Below are 18,326 nucleotides of genomic sequence, written 5' to 3'. Positions count from 1 at the left end.
AAAAACGTTTAAGTGTTTGTATTGAATGCATTGAATTTTTTTATATTTCGCGTTTATTTATGCATTGAATTTTCACGCTTTAAAATGCAGAATATTAGTGAAGCAATATTTGATAATTTATTTTGCTAATATGTTTCTTATTTAGCTAATGTTTTGATTTTTTCACCATGTACAATCTAAATAGCTAATATACTTTTTTAAAAGCCAATAAGAACATTGGTAGAATTCTTCTACATAAGTACAATACTATGTCTTTGATGATAAAATACTATGTCTTTGATGATAATATATTATGTCTTTGTGCTAGAACATTGTGTTCATTGGCGAGCGAGTGCAGCGAGCCATGGTTCAAGGCGTGAACCACATAGGATTGCTTAGCAATTCTCGGGGGTTGGCGAGCGTTAGCGAGCAGGGGGCGGAGCCTCCTAGTTCTATTGAAATTCTATTGAACTAGGAACTTCTATTGAACTTCCCATTCTATTGAATTTTTTTAATCCGTATTCAAAGACCAGAGTTCCTTTTGTAATCCCTTCCCTCATTCAGAAATTAATAAAAAAGAAACTAATTTTCAATAGTTTACATGCAATGCATTACATAACTTCTATTTTGTTTTTTAAAATTCAAGCAATTACCAGCATTGACAGGAATAACAAGATACTTTTTTTTATTTACTTAACCAGATATTTATTGAATGTTTATTTAATTTTTTGTAGGCAAGAGCGCTGTGTTTCCTTTCACATACAGCAAAAAGAAGGCAAAACATTACTATTTCCAACACGACTGTGCGGGTCGTATGCCATTTATTTGTTGCAAAACGGATGGTAAATACTTAAAATAAATTTTCGTGTACACATGCATTTCCTAAAAATTATATTTACCCTATTTATAGCTATTTGACTATGTTCAACCCTAAGTTGGCATAACACTCCATCGAAAATACAGAAACTGTATCTTCAGCAAATGATATACAAACACTACTTGCAACATATAAGGGGAAAAAAATAGTTCAACCATTACATGTTGAATTATTTATTTTTATTGCAAATTTAAAAAAGAAAAAAGAAACAACTGTTAGTAGAAAAGTTGTCATGAAAATAGTTATATCTAATCCTGCTAGCAAAGTCAAAGTAGATTAGTAATTTCAAACTTATTCTATCCAAACATCTCTTTTGCCAATTTCCAATTCATTGTTTGTTTGTTTTTTATTTAGTCTACATATTATTAATTGAGTATTGTAGAGCCATTTGTTGATTTTAGTAATAAGAAAAAGCCAAAAAATTAAGATGATGCACATCAAAATAGGACTTTTAAGAAAAGTTTTAAAAATAAAAAAAAATGAGAAAAACTCAACCGTTGTAATGTATATTCTAATATAGGCCCTCACATGTTTCACAAAATTTTATTATTGTATTCCTTTTAACGGTCAATAAAAGACTAATTTTAATCTGGACTCACAAATTTTGCCATATAAAATTACATTCAACATGATTTAAAAATTTTGATATGTCACAATTCAAACTTTTATCGATTATTATTATATGAAATATAATTTTTTTGCATAATTATACTAGGATAAATAAATTTTAGAATTGTGAGCTGCTCTAAACCGCTTTGCTGATCAAACTATTGAAGACATATTATCCAAATTGCGGCTACACCCTATATATTGAGGGTTAGAAATCCAAATCTACAGAAAAAAAGGTATGCTTATTCAAAGAATGTACGTTTTTGTGTCTGATTCTGTAATTTATTATACGTTTTTGTGTCTGATTCTGTAATTTATTATATCACCTGTAATCACAAATTGATATATTTGAGGTCGTTCCCTNAAAAGACTAATTTTAATCTGGACTCACAAATTTTAAATTTTGCCACATAAAATTACACTCAACATGATGTAAAAATTTTGATATGTCACAATTCAAACTTTTATCGATTATTATTATATGAAATATAATTTTTTTGCATAATTATACTAGGATAAATAAATTTTAGAATTGTGAGCCGCTCTAAACCGCTTTGCTGATCAAACTATTGAAGACATATTATCCAAATTGCGGCTACACCCTATATATTGAGGGTTAGAAATCCAAATCTACAGGAAAAAAGGTATGCTTATTCAAAGAATGTATGTTTTTGTGTCTGATTCTGTAATTTATTATATCACCTGCAATCACAAATTGATATATTTGAGGTCGTTCCCTCAAACTAATAAGATCGAGTCCAAGTATGCGAAATTTATATCATTATAAACATAGCAAGTGAAGGAAAAATAACTCGAATTCACCTTTCTTATGAGTATTATTATTACACACACCTTTTAAGTTCATGCATCAATTTATATTTCCTCCATCCTAGAAGACTTCAAATTTTATTTGTTTTCTTTTATTTATAGGATTTATTTTAAAACTTCTTTTTCTTTTCCAGAAAAATCTCAGCAATAACAAGACTCAAGGCTGCATACCAGAACACTCGGTGCAGTACTTGTGAATCTGATCCAATCTTAATATGCCCAAAGATGAATCATCTGTTCTTTTTATGTTTTCCTGTAAAATAAAATAAAAACAACCATTATTTAATATCAGTTTTAACAGAGTAATAAAATGGAAAAAAATTGTTAAATTAAAACAGAAAATTCACACCACTATATATAACTTTACCCTAGTATGCTCTCATTAATTTAATTCAGCATTTAAATAAAATTTTAAAAAAAATCAAGTGAATTTTTAATACTCTAAATTTTTTTAAAATTAAAGTATAACTTGTAAAAGAATAATCTGTTATGCTCATTAACAGGACAAGAGCTGAACAAAATTAATAAAATACCACAGAATTCGCTCCTTCAATAAAGTAAGGCAAATAAAAAAACCTCGATGCAATTTTCACAATAAAAATATATTTAAAAGTTAGAGAGTTGATTATTATAGTTTTGTAAATTTAAATGCATAATTCATTTCTTGCAGACAATAAAAGGCTCTCCTCCATTTTTCATTTTTTTTTAAATAAGAATATTATTCAACAAAACAAAAAAGTAGTTCAGAGAAATAAAAATGAATAGAGTACAGTAGCATTTACATTGAAATTTAAAGTTTTCTAATGTATTGAACTTTAAAATTTTTAAACATAAATTCTTTTTAAATAATTTTATATAGTGACTGCATTACTATATAAAGTAAATTAATAGTAAATGGATGAAATTTAACATGATGTCACACCAATGTTCTCCTTAAACGTTTTTTTTTAAAGGGTGGCCTATCCTATCTATCCTTTGATCCCTAAAAATGCATGCTCTTTGCCCTTTTTGTAAAAATAAGCAACCATCACTACCTTCGAAAAACACTGCTTTTTTACTCATTCCATTTAAAAAATAAATAAATAACAAACTGCTTAAATAATAATCACACATTGGTAAAATTATCTGCGTTCATAGGTTTAATACAGACTACTATTATAAATATGTGCTTTGTTAGGATTTTTCACAACTGGTTAAATTTTTACATAAGGTGGGAGGTATATTAATAAATTTTTTAAGAGATTTAAAAAAAAAATTTTGAAATAAATATTTTTTTAAATAAAAAAAATACCTTTTTTCATAATTTCTTAGTTTAAATTGTAAAAAGAAAGCTTTCAAGTTGTTTATCAACTAATAATTTTTTTTNTTTTTTTTTTTTTTTTTTTTTTTTTTTTTTTTTTTTTTTTTTTTTATATTTTAAGTTTACTGTTTTTGAAAAAAATTATGCTCAGAGATTGTCTTTTAGCATGCTTTCAGTTGTTTTTTATAAATTACAAAATTTTCTCTTGTTTTGATAATGTGTGAGAATTATTGTTTATTATATTATTATTTAATTTATATTACTGAGGATCAAATTCAGTTATTACATAATATCACACAATTTGATGAATTTCTAGGGTGTTAAGTGTGTGTCCTTTACTGTGAGGAAGTACCCTGCCCTTTTTTAGAGGGAGAACTCTGACCACACAAATAATAAATTCCCTAATAAAAAAAATTCTAATAGAGTCTTGAGTCTTTTTTGATTTCTAAATAAAAGTATCATCTACCAAACTAACTGAAATACCATCTTCTTCATTTTATATGAAAATATTTCTAATGCCTTTTGCGTTTTTCAAAGGACACAAAGAAATAAAATACCTAAAATTTGAAGTAAAAATTTTATATTAATAAAATATCCTTCAGGGTGCATAGCCAAATCTTTGAATCAAAAATAAGCACTTTTTAAAAACTTTTCAAGCACTTTACAAAAATTTTCAAGCACTCAAAAAATTCATATTCAATCAATGATATTATTGAAAAACAAAAACTTTTTATAAACAGTTTTAGTGTTAAAAAAAAACAAACGGGCGTAAATCAAAACAATCAGTACCTTCCCGCATCACCGAGTGAATTCAACTTGACCCTGAACTCAGAATAAAGGTACCCTTACCCCATACGTCAAAAAAAGTGTTAGAAGTAAAATAAAATAAACAAGAACAAAAATAAATTAAATTAAAAAGAAAAACATTTCATAAGGATCTGATATTCTCTATCCGAATTGGAGCACTCGTGTTTCGGTTTCAAGTGTGCGCATGCGCAAGTCATAACATGGGTACGACATGAAGTCCGCATCAATGATTACGTAGCAAACTCCCCATTTTTCGTGAAATGCATGGGATCCACCAGATATCACTGAAGGAAAGAAAAAAAATTATTCGGAAAAAAAGCACCAGCTGAAAAAAGCACCTTTAAAAGCTTTTAAAAACAAAATCCCCAAAAAAGCACCTTTAAGTACTTTTTACAAACGCTACGCACCCTGTCCTTACATTATTATATTTCAAAAACTTTTAGCTTGACATTTGAAAAAGTAATTAAATGCCAATAATTCTAAAAAACTCAATTCTGAGACCATTTTCAATCAACATTTCATTTTGGTTGTAAGAACAAAAATAAAACTCGACCAACGTTTAAGAAACAGCTCGCTGAATCATTCAGCATAAAACTTAGCAATTTTCGCTAAACTATATCAGGCACCCCACTAAACAAATAAGTGCCAAACAAATTACAATCAACATCAGATAACCCTCGGTTACCAAAGTTTAAAAGCTTAATAACATCAAAATAGCCAATTTATTTAAAATTCAAAGTGATGCAGCCTTTTAAAAAGCATTTATGATTATGTTATAAAAATTTACTGAAAATTCAAATTTAAAATTTCAACCCAAATTCAAAATTTAAGCTTAAATAATGTTTGCTATGATGTTACTTACTTATAATCAAAAAAGATGATGAAGTCATCTAATCATTGTTTACCAAATGCTATGATAATAGGTCTCTCTCGCAATATGTAACCATTAGCAAAGTGAAGAGCTCTCTCAGCAACACCAGAATCTGTAATATATACATATTCAGTATAAATTTATTACAAAGGTAATTAATGGAAAAAATATATTGTTGAATTGAATGCAAGTTGCCATAGCGTAAAAGTACACCAATTATTTAAAAATTTGATTACTTATTCAAAAGTATCACAAAAGATATTTTATTAAAATAATGATAATGTATAAAATTATAACAAAATAACTCACTGAAAACGACATTTATAATAGAGAAAATTATAAAAAGGATTTGAATAAATATTTATTGATGCTTTCTTCATTAATTTATTTTACTACACGTAAATTAATAATTAAAAAAAATTAATGTACATAGTTGCATAAATATACAGAATGATTACAAAATAACTTTGCAGACTTCCCCTATGGAGAACATATTGTTTGAGTGAAAGGAATGAAATTTTGTACAAAGGTATTATGATCTAAGTGCTTAAGAATGGTGTTATAAATGATTAAGTAGCCTTTATGGTTACAATTACAGAGAAAATTTTATGAAAATTTCTAAATGGCAACACTAACTATTTTTTATTTATGTGGGAGCAACGTTGGCCCACCTACTAAGGTGCCCCTGAAAAAGTGGCCAACAAATGCATGTATGTAAATGTCATTCCTCAGGCGGGCATTGGAGAAAAAAAAAAACTTTTTTTTTATTCACATGTAATTCTCAGAGTAAAAAACATAAAATGGAGTTAATACAATATTTTTAGCACTAGAAATTGCGATGTTAGGGTCTTTGCCATGCATCGTCTTTTTTGTGAATACTAATGAGAAGAGAGAGTTATAAAAATCTTTAAAAAAAGAAAAGAAACTGAGGACATGAATACATTTGTAAAGCATAAAATGCTTTCTTTATAATTTCCTCTCTTATTATAAAGTTTATCACACTTTCCTCTCTTTAGTAGTAATAAAAAATGACGACACTAGGCCTTTGCCAAGCATTACAATTTCTTATACTAATCTATAATTCCAACTATATTTTACTTTTTTTTTTTACTGAGAACAAGCATGCAAGTAAAAACAAATAATTTCAAACATCTAAATATCTATTTAGATATGATAATAGCACTAGCAAACTAATATTCTTAACAATATATGCAATTTTTTTATTTCTTTCTACTATTTGCTCAGATTCTTTCTACTATTTGCTGCAGTTTTTGTGTAATTTTTTAATGTTTGCATTACCTTAATTACTGCTTTCAACTCAACTATTAAGTAAATAAGTTACTCCATGCAGCAATAAAATTAAACTTTTCTAATAGCTTCTGCTCTTCAATTACAAACTTAATATAAAATAGAACAAATTAACAGAAACAGAAGTAAATAAAGACAAAATATAAGGTATTAACTGTAGTAAATAGTCTAATGTTACACATCAAAATAAGTATAAATGAGTAATAGTTTTTTTTTCTTCCAGCAAACATCATTTAAGTAACGAAATCAAACACTAAAACATACTTTTTCTGAATAAATATACCTTTTTTTAAAAAAGGGGATTTGGATTTCTTACCCTCAATATATGCAGTTCCACTCTCCCAGAATAGTCCAAAGTTTGGATCTTTTAATGTTGATTTCACCTTTTGTATATTTCGCTATATCTAGAGAACTTTTCAAGTGAATAGAAAAAATTTTGCTCACAATTATAAAATTCATTTATTTACAGATAACTTACTATAAAAATTATTTTATGATTTTATTTATTATTTTATTTAAGGATAGTCGAAAAAAATTTAAATTGTAAGGTATAAAACTATTAACAATTACTAACACTCAGGAACTATTTGAGTGATATGTTTATTCAGTGAAAGTATATATTTGTTCCTGATTTTGCAATTTAAAATATTGTTATTAATTAGCATATTTGAGGTCATCCCCTTAAACCATTAAGTTAAAGAGTCCTAGTAAGTGAAAATCCAATCATATCATGAGATCAAAAGTTATTCAGATTGTTTTTTTCTTTTTATTTCTACATTGTACATGGATATTATTAGACATTAAAATTGTGGATAAACTGCAACTAAGTTCACTTTTTCAAGTCGTGAAAAAAAAAGACTTAAAACTTACTTGCCACATTATTCTCTTTGAAATTTGTGTAAAGTTGGTTTACTAATGGATGCAACATTATAATTATTATTTTTTCATTTTGTTCAGAATAATGGTGATTAAAATTGAATCAACAAATTTTAAATTCGCCATCTCACATTTCTATATTTTAAGAATAGTATTGGTATACTATACCCTCATTTATAGATATTAAAAGTGATATTTTTAAACAAGTTGAAACTAAATAAATAAAGAAATAAAGTGTAATTGCAAGTAATCAATCATATAATTTACAATTGGCTTGCAATTATGATATCAATTACTTCAATTAGAGGATAAAATTTTAAGTTTCCAGTATTACTGTCTAACTTAGTAAAATGAAATTGACATGGTAGTTTTGATTCTTACAAAATAATCCTTAAAATTGTTACTACAAAATACAAGAATTAAATATTTTTTGTGATTTACATTGCAAAAAATTTCATTTATATTTTACAAACAAGCTTAGATACAACTAAATTGTAAAAATTTCCAAGTTATCGTTAAGAAGGAAAAAAAATTTAAAATAAGGAAAGAAATGTCTTTATTTAAAAACATAAAGTAAAAAATTCACAAAAAAGTTTTGAAAGAAGTTAAATTTAAAAACTTATTACACTTTGAATTATAAATGTTCTTTACATACTAAATTTCAATTTAAATAAAAGCCATTCTATAGAGTTTGCATGTGTTACTCAAAAGTAAAGTTCTGTCAGCAAGACAGAACTTTGTTAGGGAAAAAATAGTAATTTCTTATAACTAAAAATTAGTAATACATTTACAACAATTGTGACTCCTTATCAGAGAAATTTTGGTGTATTTTTGTCCTTACTTCACTAAGACAAAACTTTATTAAAATGACAAAAAATAAATAAATGAATTTAAAAAAATAAATAAATAAATTTGTACAAAAATTTCTTTGTAAGAATTTTAAAAAGGGAGGGGATCATTTTGAAGTATTAGAAAAAATTTTGGAAAAAAGGCAGTTTTACATCAAAGGTTGAAATTTACAACAGCTATAATTAAATTTAATACTAATACATAAAAATAAACAACACTAAGAACAATGTAACATTCAATGAATAAAAAAACTAGAACACTTACTTGAAAAAGTAATAAATGCTTGACCTTTCATTTTCCCTGTACATACTTTATAATAAATAGGAACACCATTTTCTGCTTCAAACTGGCCAAATAGGGAGCGAAGTTCATTTGCTGTAGTTTTACTGTGCAAATTTTTAAGATAGAGAGTCTAAAAAAAAATATTTTTAAAAATGCTTAGTAATCAACAAAAACATCTATAAAAACTTGTTTAATTTTTAAATATTTAGAAAAATTATTTTTTTTTAAAAAAAGGATAACACAAATTGTTGAATCACAATTAAATAAAATATGTATAAAATAAATAATATTACAGCTTTACATAATAATAGATCCAGAATATTTTCTGTAGCATATGACATGTGATGCAATAGATTGTACTTTTTAATAAGAGAAGTAAAATTTCTTAAAACTTTAAAAAAAAAAAATTCTAAAAATATTTTCCTATTGGACTTTTGCATTTATTTTTAATTACTTTTATAGTGCAAAAGCAGATTACAATTTGTAAAAGTTTAATGATACTAGTTCAGCATCTAAACAATAAAACAAATATTGTATCATACATGCATATAAAACATAATGCAATTTTTATTTAATTTATTTTGAAAAAGCTTTTAGTTTTAAAACAGGAACTCTCTTTGAAACAGATTCTGAATTTCATATATGTATAAGCGAGACTTAATAAAAATTTAATATAAAAATGTATAAAATCAACAAACAGATCATTTTTGGAGCTAAGATGACCTATCCTAATTTTATTCACGATGAGACAGGCTGTCACAAATATAGATAGTTTGTTATTATAATGGAAAATTTATACAAAAAATTAACAAATAAATCATTTTTTAATCTATTTCTGGTAGTTAGGGTAAACAGAATGATTAAAAAAAAATGCAATTAAAAAAAAAATTCTTAAAAAGTAACGCCAGTAAAATCTACACTTAAAAAATAATCAGCATGAAAAAAAAAAATGAGATGAAGATAAAATACCATCAATTTGCAAGAGTAAAAAATTATCATTTTCATATAATTACTTAAACAAAGCTTTAGCAAAACAAGAAATTAGCAAATACAAAGTTTAACAGTTCATTTCTGGATAGGAAAATCAAGTTAGAAATGGCAGTAAATGATAAATCAAATGGGGCACAGTGCTCAAGAACTAGTTTTTTTTATTTTTAAAAATAGGGTAAATCAGGCAAGTTTGGATACTATTTATAAGTCTATGTTGTTCTCTATGTAAAAAGATCAATAATTAATATTCAAGCAAACATCAAAACCAATATCATTGCCTGATGAAACTTGAAGGTCTATTTTAATAACCATCTTTCCACTATTTTTAGTTTCCTCTGGCAATCAAACAGGTTTTGTTGTTTGCAGTCTCATCTTATTCAGTAGTGATTTTTTCTCTTTTTTTTTGGTTGCTTATATATTTCAATTTCAACAAGTATTATGTATACAGTAAAAAAAGAAATGCTTATGATATATATTGAAAAAAAAAATCTAACGCTCAGTAAAATCTGTGATATTCTAAAATTATACAACAAATCAAATGGCATAAATATAAAGATACCTAAAATATGTACTCAAATAAAATAAATCTTAAAATCAGTTGTAGGTACAAATATACAAAATAAATATTTTACATCCAACTAAATTAAGAAAAAAAATTCTATATTTCTAGCAGTTTAAATAAATATGGTTCATTGGAGAAGTAGAAATAATGAATAGTTACTTTATTTGGTTGCCCAATGGTATGGTTTTCAAACCTTGGTAACTTCTTAATTTCATCAGCTGACAAGCGATTTTCATTTACTTCATTCTCTTCTAAGGGTATATTAACATGATGTACATTGGGATCATATTGGATGCTTTCATTTTCCACTGATAGTGAATCAGACGGCAAAGATTGACTGGCTTCTACCAATTTCTTTTTCTTCTTCCTTCTAGTTTTATCTGTCAATTTATCTGAAAGTTTTTTAATGTAACTGTAAGGTCCATCTGGCTCAAATGAAGTCTGTGCTGACACTAATGAAGACAACTTGCTTTTATCTGAACAACCAGAATAAAGTGAGCGTTCAATTTCGATTTCATGACGTGTTAGCTTCTTCACATTTTTGAACTCTTGAGGTTTGAGAAGACTTTCATTGTGTAGTTTTATTTTTTGTTCCACTTTTTGAAGAAATTCTTTTCTTACTTCTGGATTAAATATTCGATGATTATCTTTCTAGAGAAAAAAATTAAGACATTTCATTAATTAAGATATTCAAATTTTAGTGATGTAGTTTAGCCAGAAATTCTAGCTGATACAGGTTTGGATGACAGTTTTTTTTATATGCTTTTCATTTAAATTAATTCGTTATTATTATTTCATTTATGGTTTTATATTTGAATTCTTTAATTAACATTAGCTTTTCATAGTTTTTTTTAAAGTACTAAAGATTTTAATTTGATAAATTTTGTAATTTTTTAAGTCATTAGTTATGTCTTGTATGTCATACTAAATGGTAGCATTGCATCATATTTTTTATCTTTTGAAGGAAAATTAAAGCTTAAAAGATTTAAAACTGAATTCTACACTTGTTTCATGGAATCCTACTTAAAATCCTATAGTGAAGTACTTTTATCAAAAGCATTTATAAAAAGAATCTCAATGAATTCAGCCCAAGATTGCTTTTGCATTCTAGTTCACTGATTAGCACTGCATAAATGGCTTTTAATTTGTTATTCAATTCTCTTTAAATAATACAAGGTTTTGAAAAAAATATCAAACCAAATGTTTTACTTATTAATCATCATAAATTTTAGTACATAATTTCAGAGGGATGCTAGGGTACTGTCAAATAATTGTAATATACCACTACAACCAATTTCTGTAATATTTGCAGTACATGCATTGTACACAAATGCAGAATGTCATGTCTGCGGTACCTCAACTAAAAGTGCTCTAATTTATAATGAAGAAGATGCCTAAAAATATGATACTATCCCTGTGGCAGAATTTGTTTGGGCTTTCTGCGACAAACCTCTCTAGTACTAATATCTTTTAGCAAGATAATTTTAATAATAACTAATATATATGTTATTAATTAAATTTAAAGTAACAGAAACATTGTATTCACAAAGAAAAGCCTATTTGGATATAATAAAATTGTATGTATTTTTTTTTAAATGAATATGTAATATTTCTTTTCATTCGAATCATCTCAAGCGATATTGTCACATTTTGTAAGAGGAAAACACACTAATTTTTTTGTTTTTTGCATTTCGTAAATCATCACATGAACAAATAATTAAAAATCGTAAAATCCGGGAAAGAAAAGAAAACCGAAAAAAAAAAATCACGTCAAAATTAATCATTCACGCAAAAATTAATCATTTCTTCTCCTCTGTAAGGGAAAAATAATTTTTGCAGAAAAGAAAGTTTTTGCTTCATTTTTCACAAATAAGAATTGAAAAATTACGAACATTTCTTTCCCTTCTGATGCTCAAAAAAGTCATCTTTTAAATATTATTTTAAAGAAAAAAAAATTTCGAAAATTTATGCAGAAAGAAGACCAAAATTTTTTACTTCCTAAAGAAAAATTCTTTCTGCGAGAACTCTGTAACCTTCTGCAACATTGTCGCCGCAATTCTGCCACAGGGGATACTATAAGATATTTACTTTATTTTTAATAATTAAAAATGAACATTTTAGCTCAAACAAGTTGAGCACTATTAATGCAAAAAAAAAAGAAAAAAAGAATCAGCCTGTGAATATACCTTTTCTGTCTTTAAATCAAGGTAAGTAACTATTTCCTCATCAGTGAGTCCACATCGTTGAAGTTCCTGTCTCACTTCTTCATCTTGTTCAATCTGTTTGAACTTTTCTAAATTACATGTCCCATGCACAAGTTCAGTTAAAGAATTCAAGGTACTTGGACTGACAAAAGTGCGATGCTGGGAAAATTGCCTGAAATAAAATGTAACTATTATCATTAAAGAAAATTCATTGCATTGAAAGTAATTATCGAGCAACTATGTTAAATAATCAGTATTCATAAACTTATTACTAAAAATACAATTACTTACAGGGCATCTGCTACATTTCAGATTTTCAAATTCATGACTAATTCCTAGAATTTTTCATGACTTAACGAAGTCACTATTTTCTACGACAAAAACACAAGAAATTTAAAAAAGCATTATAATAACATAAATTGAAATGATAGGTATAACCAAAACTGTTATACTCTGCATCTTCATATTTAATGATTTTAAATTTTTAAAAAAACAGAGTAAAGAAAGAGTTGAAGCAATAAAATAGCTGAACAAAAATACAAAAACAAATAATTTTTTTCTGCAGAATTATATTCTTAAGATACTTTTCTTATTCATCCGAAAGGAAAGAAATACTCATTTTCAACTTTTCTTTTCTCATTTCGGAACAAGAAAAATTCGCCAATGACTGGCTTGCTTCAGCTAGAATTTTAAATTGATAAAATAAAAATAAATAATAAAAAAAATTATGAAATCACAGAAGTTTAAAAGATAATTCGCATTAGAAATGATGTTTTTTCTTTCATTTTTTGAAAGAACACCATAACTTTTAAAGAACATGATGAAAACATTTTGTATTTTAATAAAATATGACTGTTTTGAAATGGCCAGAGGTATTTTTAAATTCCATTTTAAAACTTAGATTTTTCTGTGATCTAAATCCATGATTTTTCATGATTTGCTTAAGAAAATAGTTAAAATCATGACAAATTTTGTTCAATACCGAAATTCATAACTTTCCCTGATTTTTCATGACTTTTCAGGTGAGCAGATACCCTGGACTTAAACAACTTCTACAAACATGGTAGCTTTTTATTTTGTTGTGAATAAAAAATGAAATAAAAGGTATTAACAAAATATTCATTAACAAAACAATAGATGGGTTAAGCACAATAAGAAAGTAGCTTTATTTTCAGATGACTTAATGCCATTGTTTTGAGTTTTGTTTTTATTTAAAAAATAAATAAACAGTAGCTAAATCTTTAATTCAATCGAATCTCGGTCCAACATTTCCCCTCTTTCATTTTCTCTTGTTTTAATAGTGTTGTCACAAATGCTATTATAATATTGTTAACAAATACCTGTTTGGGTGATTTTTGAAATAAGAAATTTCCACGCCTATCATTCAGAAATAATACTGACACTGAGAAGTTATTGACACTGAGGAGTTATTTTGTTTTGAAGAGAAAATAAATAATTAATTCCTGAACTTATACAAAATGAACAGCAATTTAATTACAAATGTTAACAATTTATGTTTTGTACTGAGAAGAAAACTAGGGATGTAACGAATATTCGGTGACTATTTGGTATTCGGCCTACTCTGCCCTTTTGCTGAATATTCGGTCGGCCGAAACTTAGGTCAAATATTCGTCAAAGTATTGTTTTATGAAAAATTATTTTTCAACAAAACTTTTTTTTTTTGTAATACGAATAGATTTAATAAACAATAATTTAAAATCTTATTTTTTACTATGCATTATTAGAAATAATTTTTACACATACTTGTTAAGTTCTAAAACTTGTACCTGACTGGCAAATATCTGTTCTGGAAGACAAATAGAAAAGAGAAATTTAAAGAATTCAAGCTAGATTACTCTATACTGAACCAGAAATTTAATACTTCTGATTTTTTTTAAAATTACATTTATTATTATTATATTTATTATTTTTCCAAGAGAGGTGATCCTGATATGCCTTGTTTCTATTGTTTTCTTTCATTTTGCAATCCAATTTTTTTTAATGAACAGTAATTTTGAATGTTTTTTTTATGCACAGCATTTTTTTCATTAAATACATTTATAAAAAAACAATGAGAATTTTGGCCTTACATAATGAAAACTAATTAATTATTACTAATTAATGATCCAATTAATTATGATATTTAGTTATGAACTGCTTAATGATACAGTATAATATTTTGTAAATAAATTGTATTTAATTTATTTTGAAGCTTAACAAGTTTGAATTTTCAAACATGAAATCAGTGCATAAAACAGAAATAATAACAGAATCCTTTTTTTCCCACTCCCTAAAAATAGATCAATCTTTATCCACTGAATGAAGTGAGATGTCACTATACAATAACTTGAATTATATATTAATACATTGAGATATCACTATTGGCCTTACATAATGAAAACATTTGGTAAAACATAAATATCTAACATATAATCTAATTAATTATGATATTTAGTTATGAACTACTTAATTGTACAGTATAATATTTTGTATATAAATTGTATTTAATTTATTTTGAAGCTTAACTAGTTTGAATTTTCACACATGAAATCAGTGCAGAAAACAGAAATAATAACAGAATCCTTTTTTTCCCACTCTCTAAAAATAGATCAATCTTTATCCACTGAATGAATTGAGATATCACTATACAATACCTTGAATTATATATTTATACATTGAGATATCACTATTGTAACATTTGGTAAAACATTTGTAAAACATAAATATTTAACATATAATCTAATTGATTATGATATTTAGTTATGAACTGCTTAATTGTACAGTATATTTTGTGCATAAATTGTATTTAATTTATTTTGAAGCTCTTGAATTTTCAAACATGAAATCAGTGCATAAAACAGAAATAATAACAGAATCCTTTTTTACCCACTCCCTAAAAATAGATCAATCTTTATCCACTGAATGAATTGAGATATCACTTTACAAAAAGCCTTTTTGTATTAAAATAGTGGTTTGAACAGTCCATTGAGATTTGTAACATTTTTCATATGGTTTTAAATTTTTTTATTTATTTTGAAACAAAGACAAATATACTTACTCATTTAAAGATAAATTTGTATTTAGTTGCTTTTGCAAAATAACTTTCATTTGTTTTTCAGCCTCAGTTTCAGCACCGAGTTCGTCAACTTCAAACTCATCGTTATCAAACATGGCCGTTCTTTTGTTATTTATAATTTTAGCCATGGTGAAAATCAAAAATATCTGGAAGGAAAAAAAAATTTGAACACGTAGAAACATGAGGACATAGAGTTTATAGTTTAGATAAGTGAAATATAGATTTTTTGTGTGTTTTGTTTAAACACTTATTTTTAGAGTATTTTGTGATTATTTAGAATGATCCTATATTTTTCAGTTATCTTGAACTGTGAAAAATTACTGATTTTGCAGATTTATGAGTGCCTACTATCAGCAGAAATTATCAAAAGAAACTCTAAAAATATAACATTGAAACTTTTATGATTTTTGCATCCCTAATTTATCCCTGTAACACTAATATTACATTTTTGATTTTGATCCTGAAACCAAGAGAATTGTGTTTTTTTTTATTATTATTATTATAACTTAATTTTACACTACATTTTTAACAAATCAACACCTCTGGGAGTACTGGATTGGAGATCGATCGTTCTCTGATGCAGGTCAAAATTACGATCTGTGGATGAATGAATGGGTCCGCCCTATAAAGGGGTGTGGGGTATGGTGTGGCAGAAGTCGAATTCTTGGCTGTAGATGACGCCACTGGAAAACAAGAACAATCGCACCCCCTCTGCCTAAAAACAGGCATACACCAACAACAACACTACATTTTAAAGTTATTTAAATTGATATCTGATCTCACTAACCGTCTCACAATTATTATTCTTTGTACAAATTACATAAATATAAGATTATAAATTACAGTTAAAGAGGTTTGTTAGATGATTAAAAATTTATCAATCAGCTTCATGCACAATGTGATGCATGCAAAAATTGTATTTAATATATCCAACCGTTTGGCATAAATTAATAGTTGCGAACTCTCCAAATTTATAACAACAATATACTTTTAATTTCAAATGTTATTTTAAAAAGCAATAACTTAAAAAATTACTGATTATAATAGATTCATAAGGGAAATATGTATCTATTAAATGGAAATGGGAGCACAAGCGTAAGCAAACAGAATTCTTTTTAGTACATATATTGAAAGTGAATAATGTCAACTTTCATAGAAAGAACTATTTCATGCCTAGAAACAACAATTATTGCAAACCAATCATCTGGGTTGAGGAGCGGGAGCGTACAGGGGGCTCAGCTCTATATAATATAATGCTGGTATGCTTTTTAGACTCATTCTCAACTGATTTACATCAATTTTGTGGTACCAGTTCAACAACAAGGCGAGTGCAATAACTTTCAAACTCTCTCCGATCATAAGTTTAAAAACTATAGTATAAGAAACAGTTTTCCTTAGGATTAGAATTATAGATTGCAACAATTTACACTGATTCTTATCTTTTTTAATAATTTGAAACATATCATTATTAGTGACTTTTGCAAGCTTATAACTCTTTGTAAACAAAAAAAAATTTTCTTTCATGGTTAGTTCAGAGCTTTTTTTTTAATGTCATTTATCTTTGGCTTCTTATATTAGGTAGTACAAATAAAATCAATATAGAAAATTTTGCAAGGTTTGGGAAAGACACCACTGAATAAATATTTTAAAATGTAAATGAAAATAAAAAGGTTCCATAGTGTATAGTTACAGAGTTAAAACATGTTTCCATACATTTAAACTATATGTCAATAAGAAATTTATTTATTTTTTAAAAATTGAGATTATTGAATATTAATAATTCAGAAATATTGGGACTGAATCAGAAATATTGGGACAACCTAGAATCTTAACTTTTTTTTCTGGAACGTTAAATTTCTAAAACATTCTTACTTATTACCATTATCTCTAAAATATAAGATAATGACTAAAATTCTCCCATAATTTTATTTTTTTCATAATCAATCAAAACTTCAAACAAGAAGTAAGGCTAGGAGACTCTATTTCAATAGGAATGACACACCGAAATTACAAAATCTGCTTATATTTTGACGAAGTATAATGATATTATTTATTTTAATGATGACTAAAAAGTTCATTAGTTGGCTTTACTAACTTAGCTCGAAGAATAATTAAAAGAAGTAAGAATTTTACAATTATTATTATAATTTCACAAGGGAATTAAGAGTAAGAACACACTAATAAGTCGAATAGGGATTTGTTATGATTCACAACAAGTATGTTTACATTTCAACACAAATCAAATTTGCTGTAGTAGATCTGAATAATTAATTTAACACTCGATCTTGATACTAACACAATTTTGTTAAATAAAAAAGAGGGAAAAACAATTAAAAAAATAAGTCAAGCCAATCTAAATCGAATTTTATTCTAAATTAGTTACAAGAAACTTCATACCTGGGCTTTTGCTTTTCAGGATATTGTTTACATTTACGAGTTGCCGCGTGACGTCACAGTCACGGTCACGTAATACCGTGATTACATTATAAGAAAAACGACATTACAGGATAGATAAGGATTTTTGCTAAAGTTAGTTAATTATCGTTTCCTCATTCCACAATTAACTTAATGATGCAAATGAATTGTCTTTGTAATCCGTTAATTAATTGATGAGTGATTCATATTTTTTTTCTGTTGCCATTTTTGAGCAAAAAACAGTAATAATCATACACTAATTATAGAATTCGAAACTCGAAATAATTTTCTTCCATAACATAGTTTTCAAACAATTTTTTTCTTTTTTCCCTTTTTTTCTCGTATATGATACCTCAATTAATTAATTTTTTAAGATGTAATTTAAATTAGTTTAGCATTTATTTAGTGTAATGATCTTTAATGTCAATGATTTGCAATTTACTTATATGATACATTTTTCTTTTTCAAAAGCAGTAGGGATAATCGAAACAAA

General features: G+C 26.3%; 1 protein-coding gene across 4 annotated transcripts; it reads right to left on the bottom strand.

Annotated features, from left to right (window-relative positions):
- Positions 1–5,262: 5,262 nt before the first annotated feature.
- Positions 5,263–17,957, bottom strand: LOC107445809 (RNA-binding protein 41). 4 transcript variants are annotated; one of them, XM_043039243.2, is made up of 6 exons: positions 17,816–17,957; positions 15,401–15,564; positions 12,325–12,514; positions 10,298–10,789; positions 8,569–8,716; positions 5,263–5,383 (listed from the first exon to the last, which is right to left on the bottom strand). In XM_043039243.2, exons 2-6 carry the CDS (start codon positions 15,544–15,546, stop codon positions 5,295–5,297), a joined length of 1,065 nt encoding a protein of 354 aa, XP_042895177.1. In that variant the 5' UTR covers positions 15,547–15,564; positions 17,816–17,957; the 3' UTR covers positions 5,263–5,294. The 4 variants fall into 4 exon arrangements, with proteins under 4 accessions (XP_042895177.1, XP_042895179.1, XP_042895178.1 ...); XM_043039245.2 differs by lacking the exon at positions 17,816–17,957 and adding an exon at positions 17,715–17,815; XM_043039244.2 differs by lacking the exon at positions 17,816–17,957 and adding an exon at positions 17,645–17,770.
- Positions 17,958–18,326: the final 369 nt, after the last annotated feature.

Source organism: Parasteatoda tepidariorum, chromosome 1, assembly GCF_043381705.1.
Source record: "Parasteatoda tepidariorum isolate YZ-2023 chromosome 1, CAS_Ptep_4.0, whole genome shotgun sequence".
NCBI classification, from domain to species: Eukaryota; Metazoa; Arthropoda; class Arachnida; order Araneae; family Theridiidae; genus Parasteatoda; species Parasteatoda tepidariorum.
The sequence above is the reverse complement of the archived record's forward strand: the minus strand, read 5'-3'. Positions and strand labels throughout refer to the sequence as shown.

Excerpts from the sequence above, each read along its gene's own strand:
- LOC107445809 (XM_043039243.2), bottom strand. The coding sequence starts at position 15,546 with ATGGCTAAAATTATAAATAACAAAAGAACGGCCATGTTTGATAACGAT. Across the intron at positions 10,790-12,324 it reads TTGATTTAAAGACAGAAAAG|AAAGATAATCATCGAATATT; the intron begins GTATATTCACAG and ends TTTTTTCTCTAG. Across the intron at positions 5,384-8,568 it reads AGCATTTATTACTTTTTCAA|ATTCTGGTGTTGCTGAGAGA; the intron begins GTAAGTGTTCTA and ends TATATATTACAG.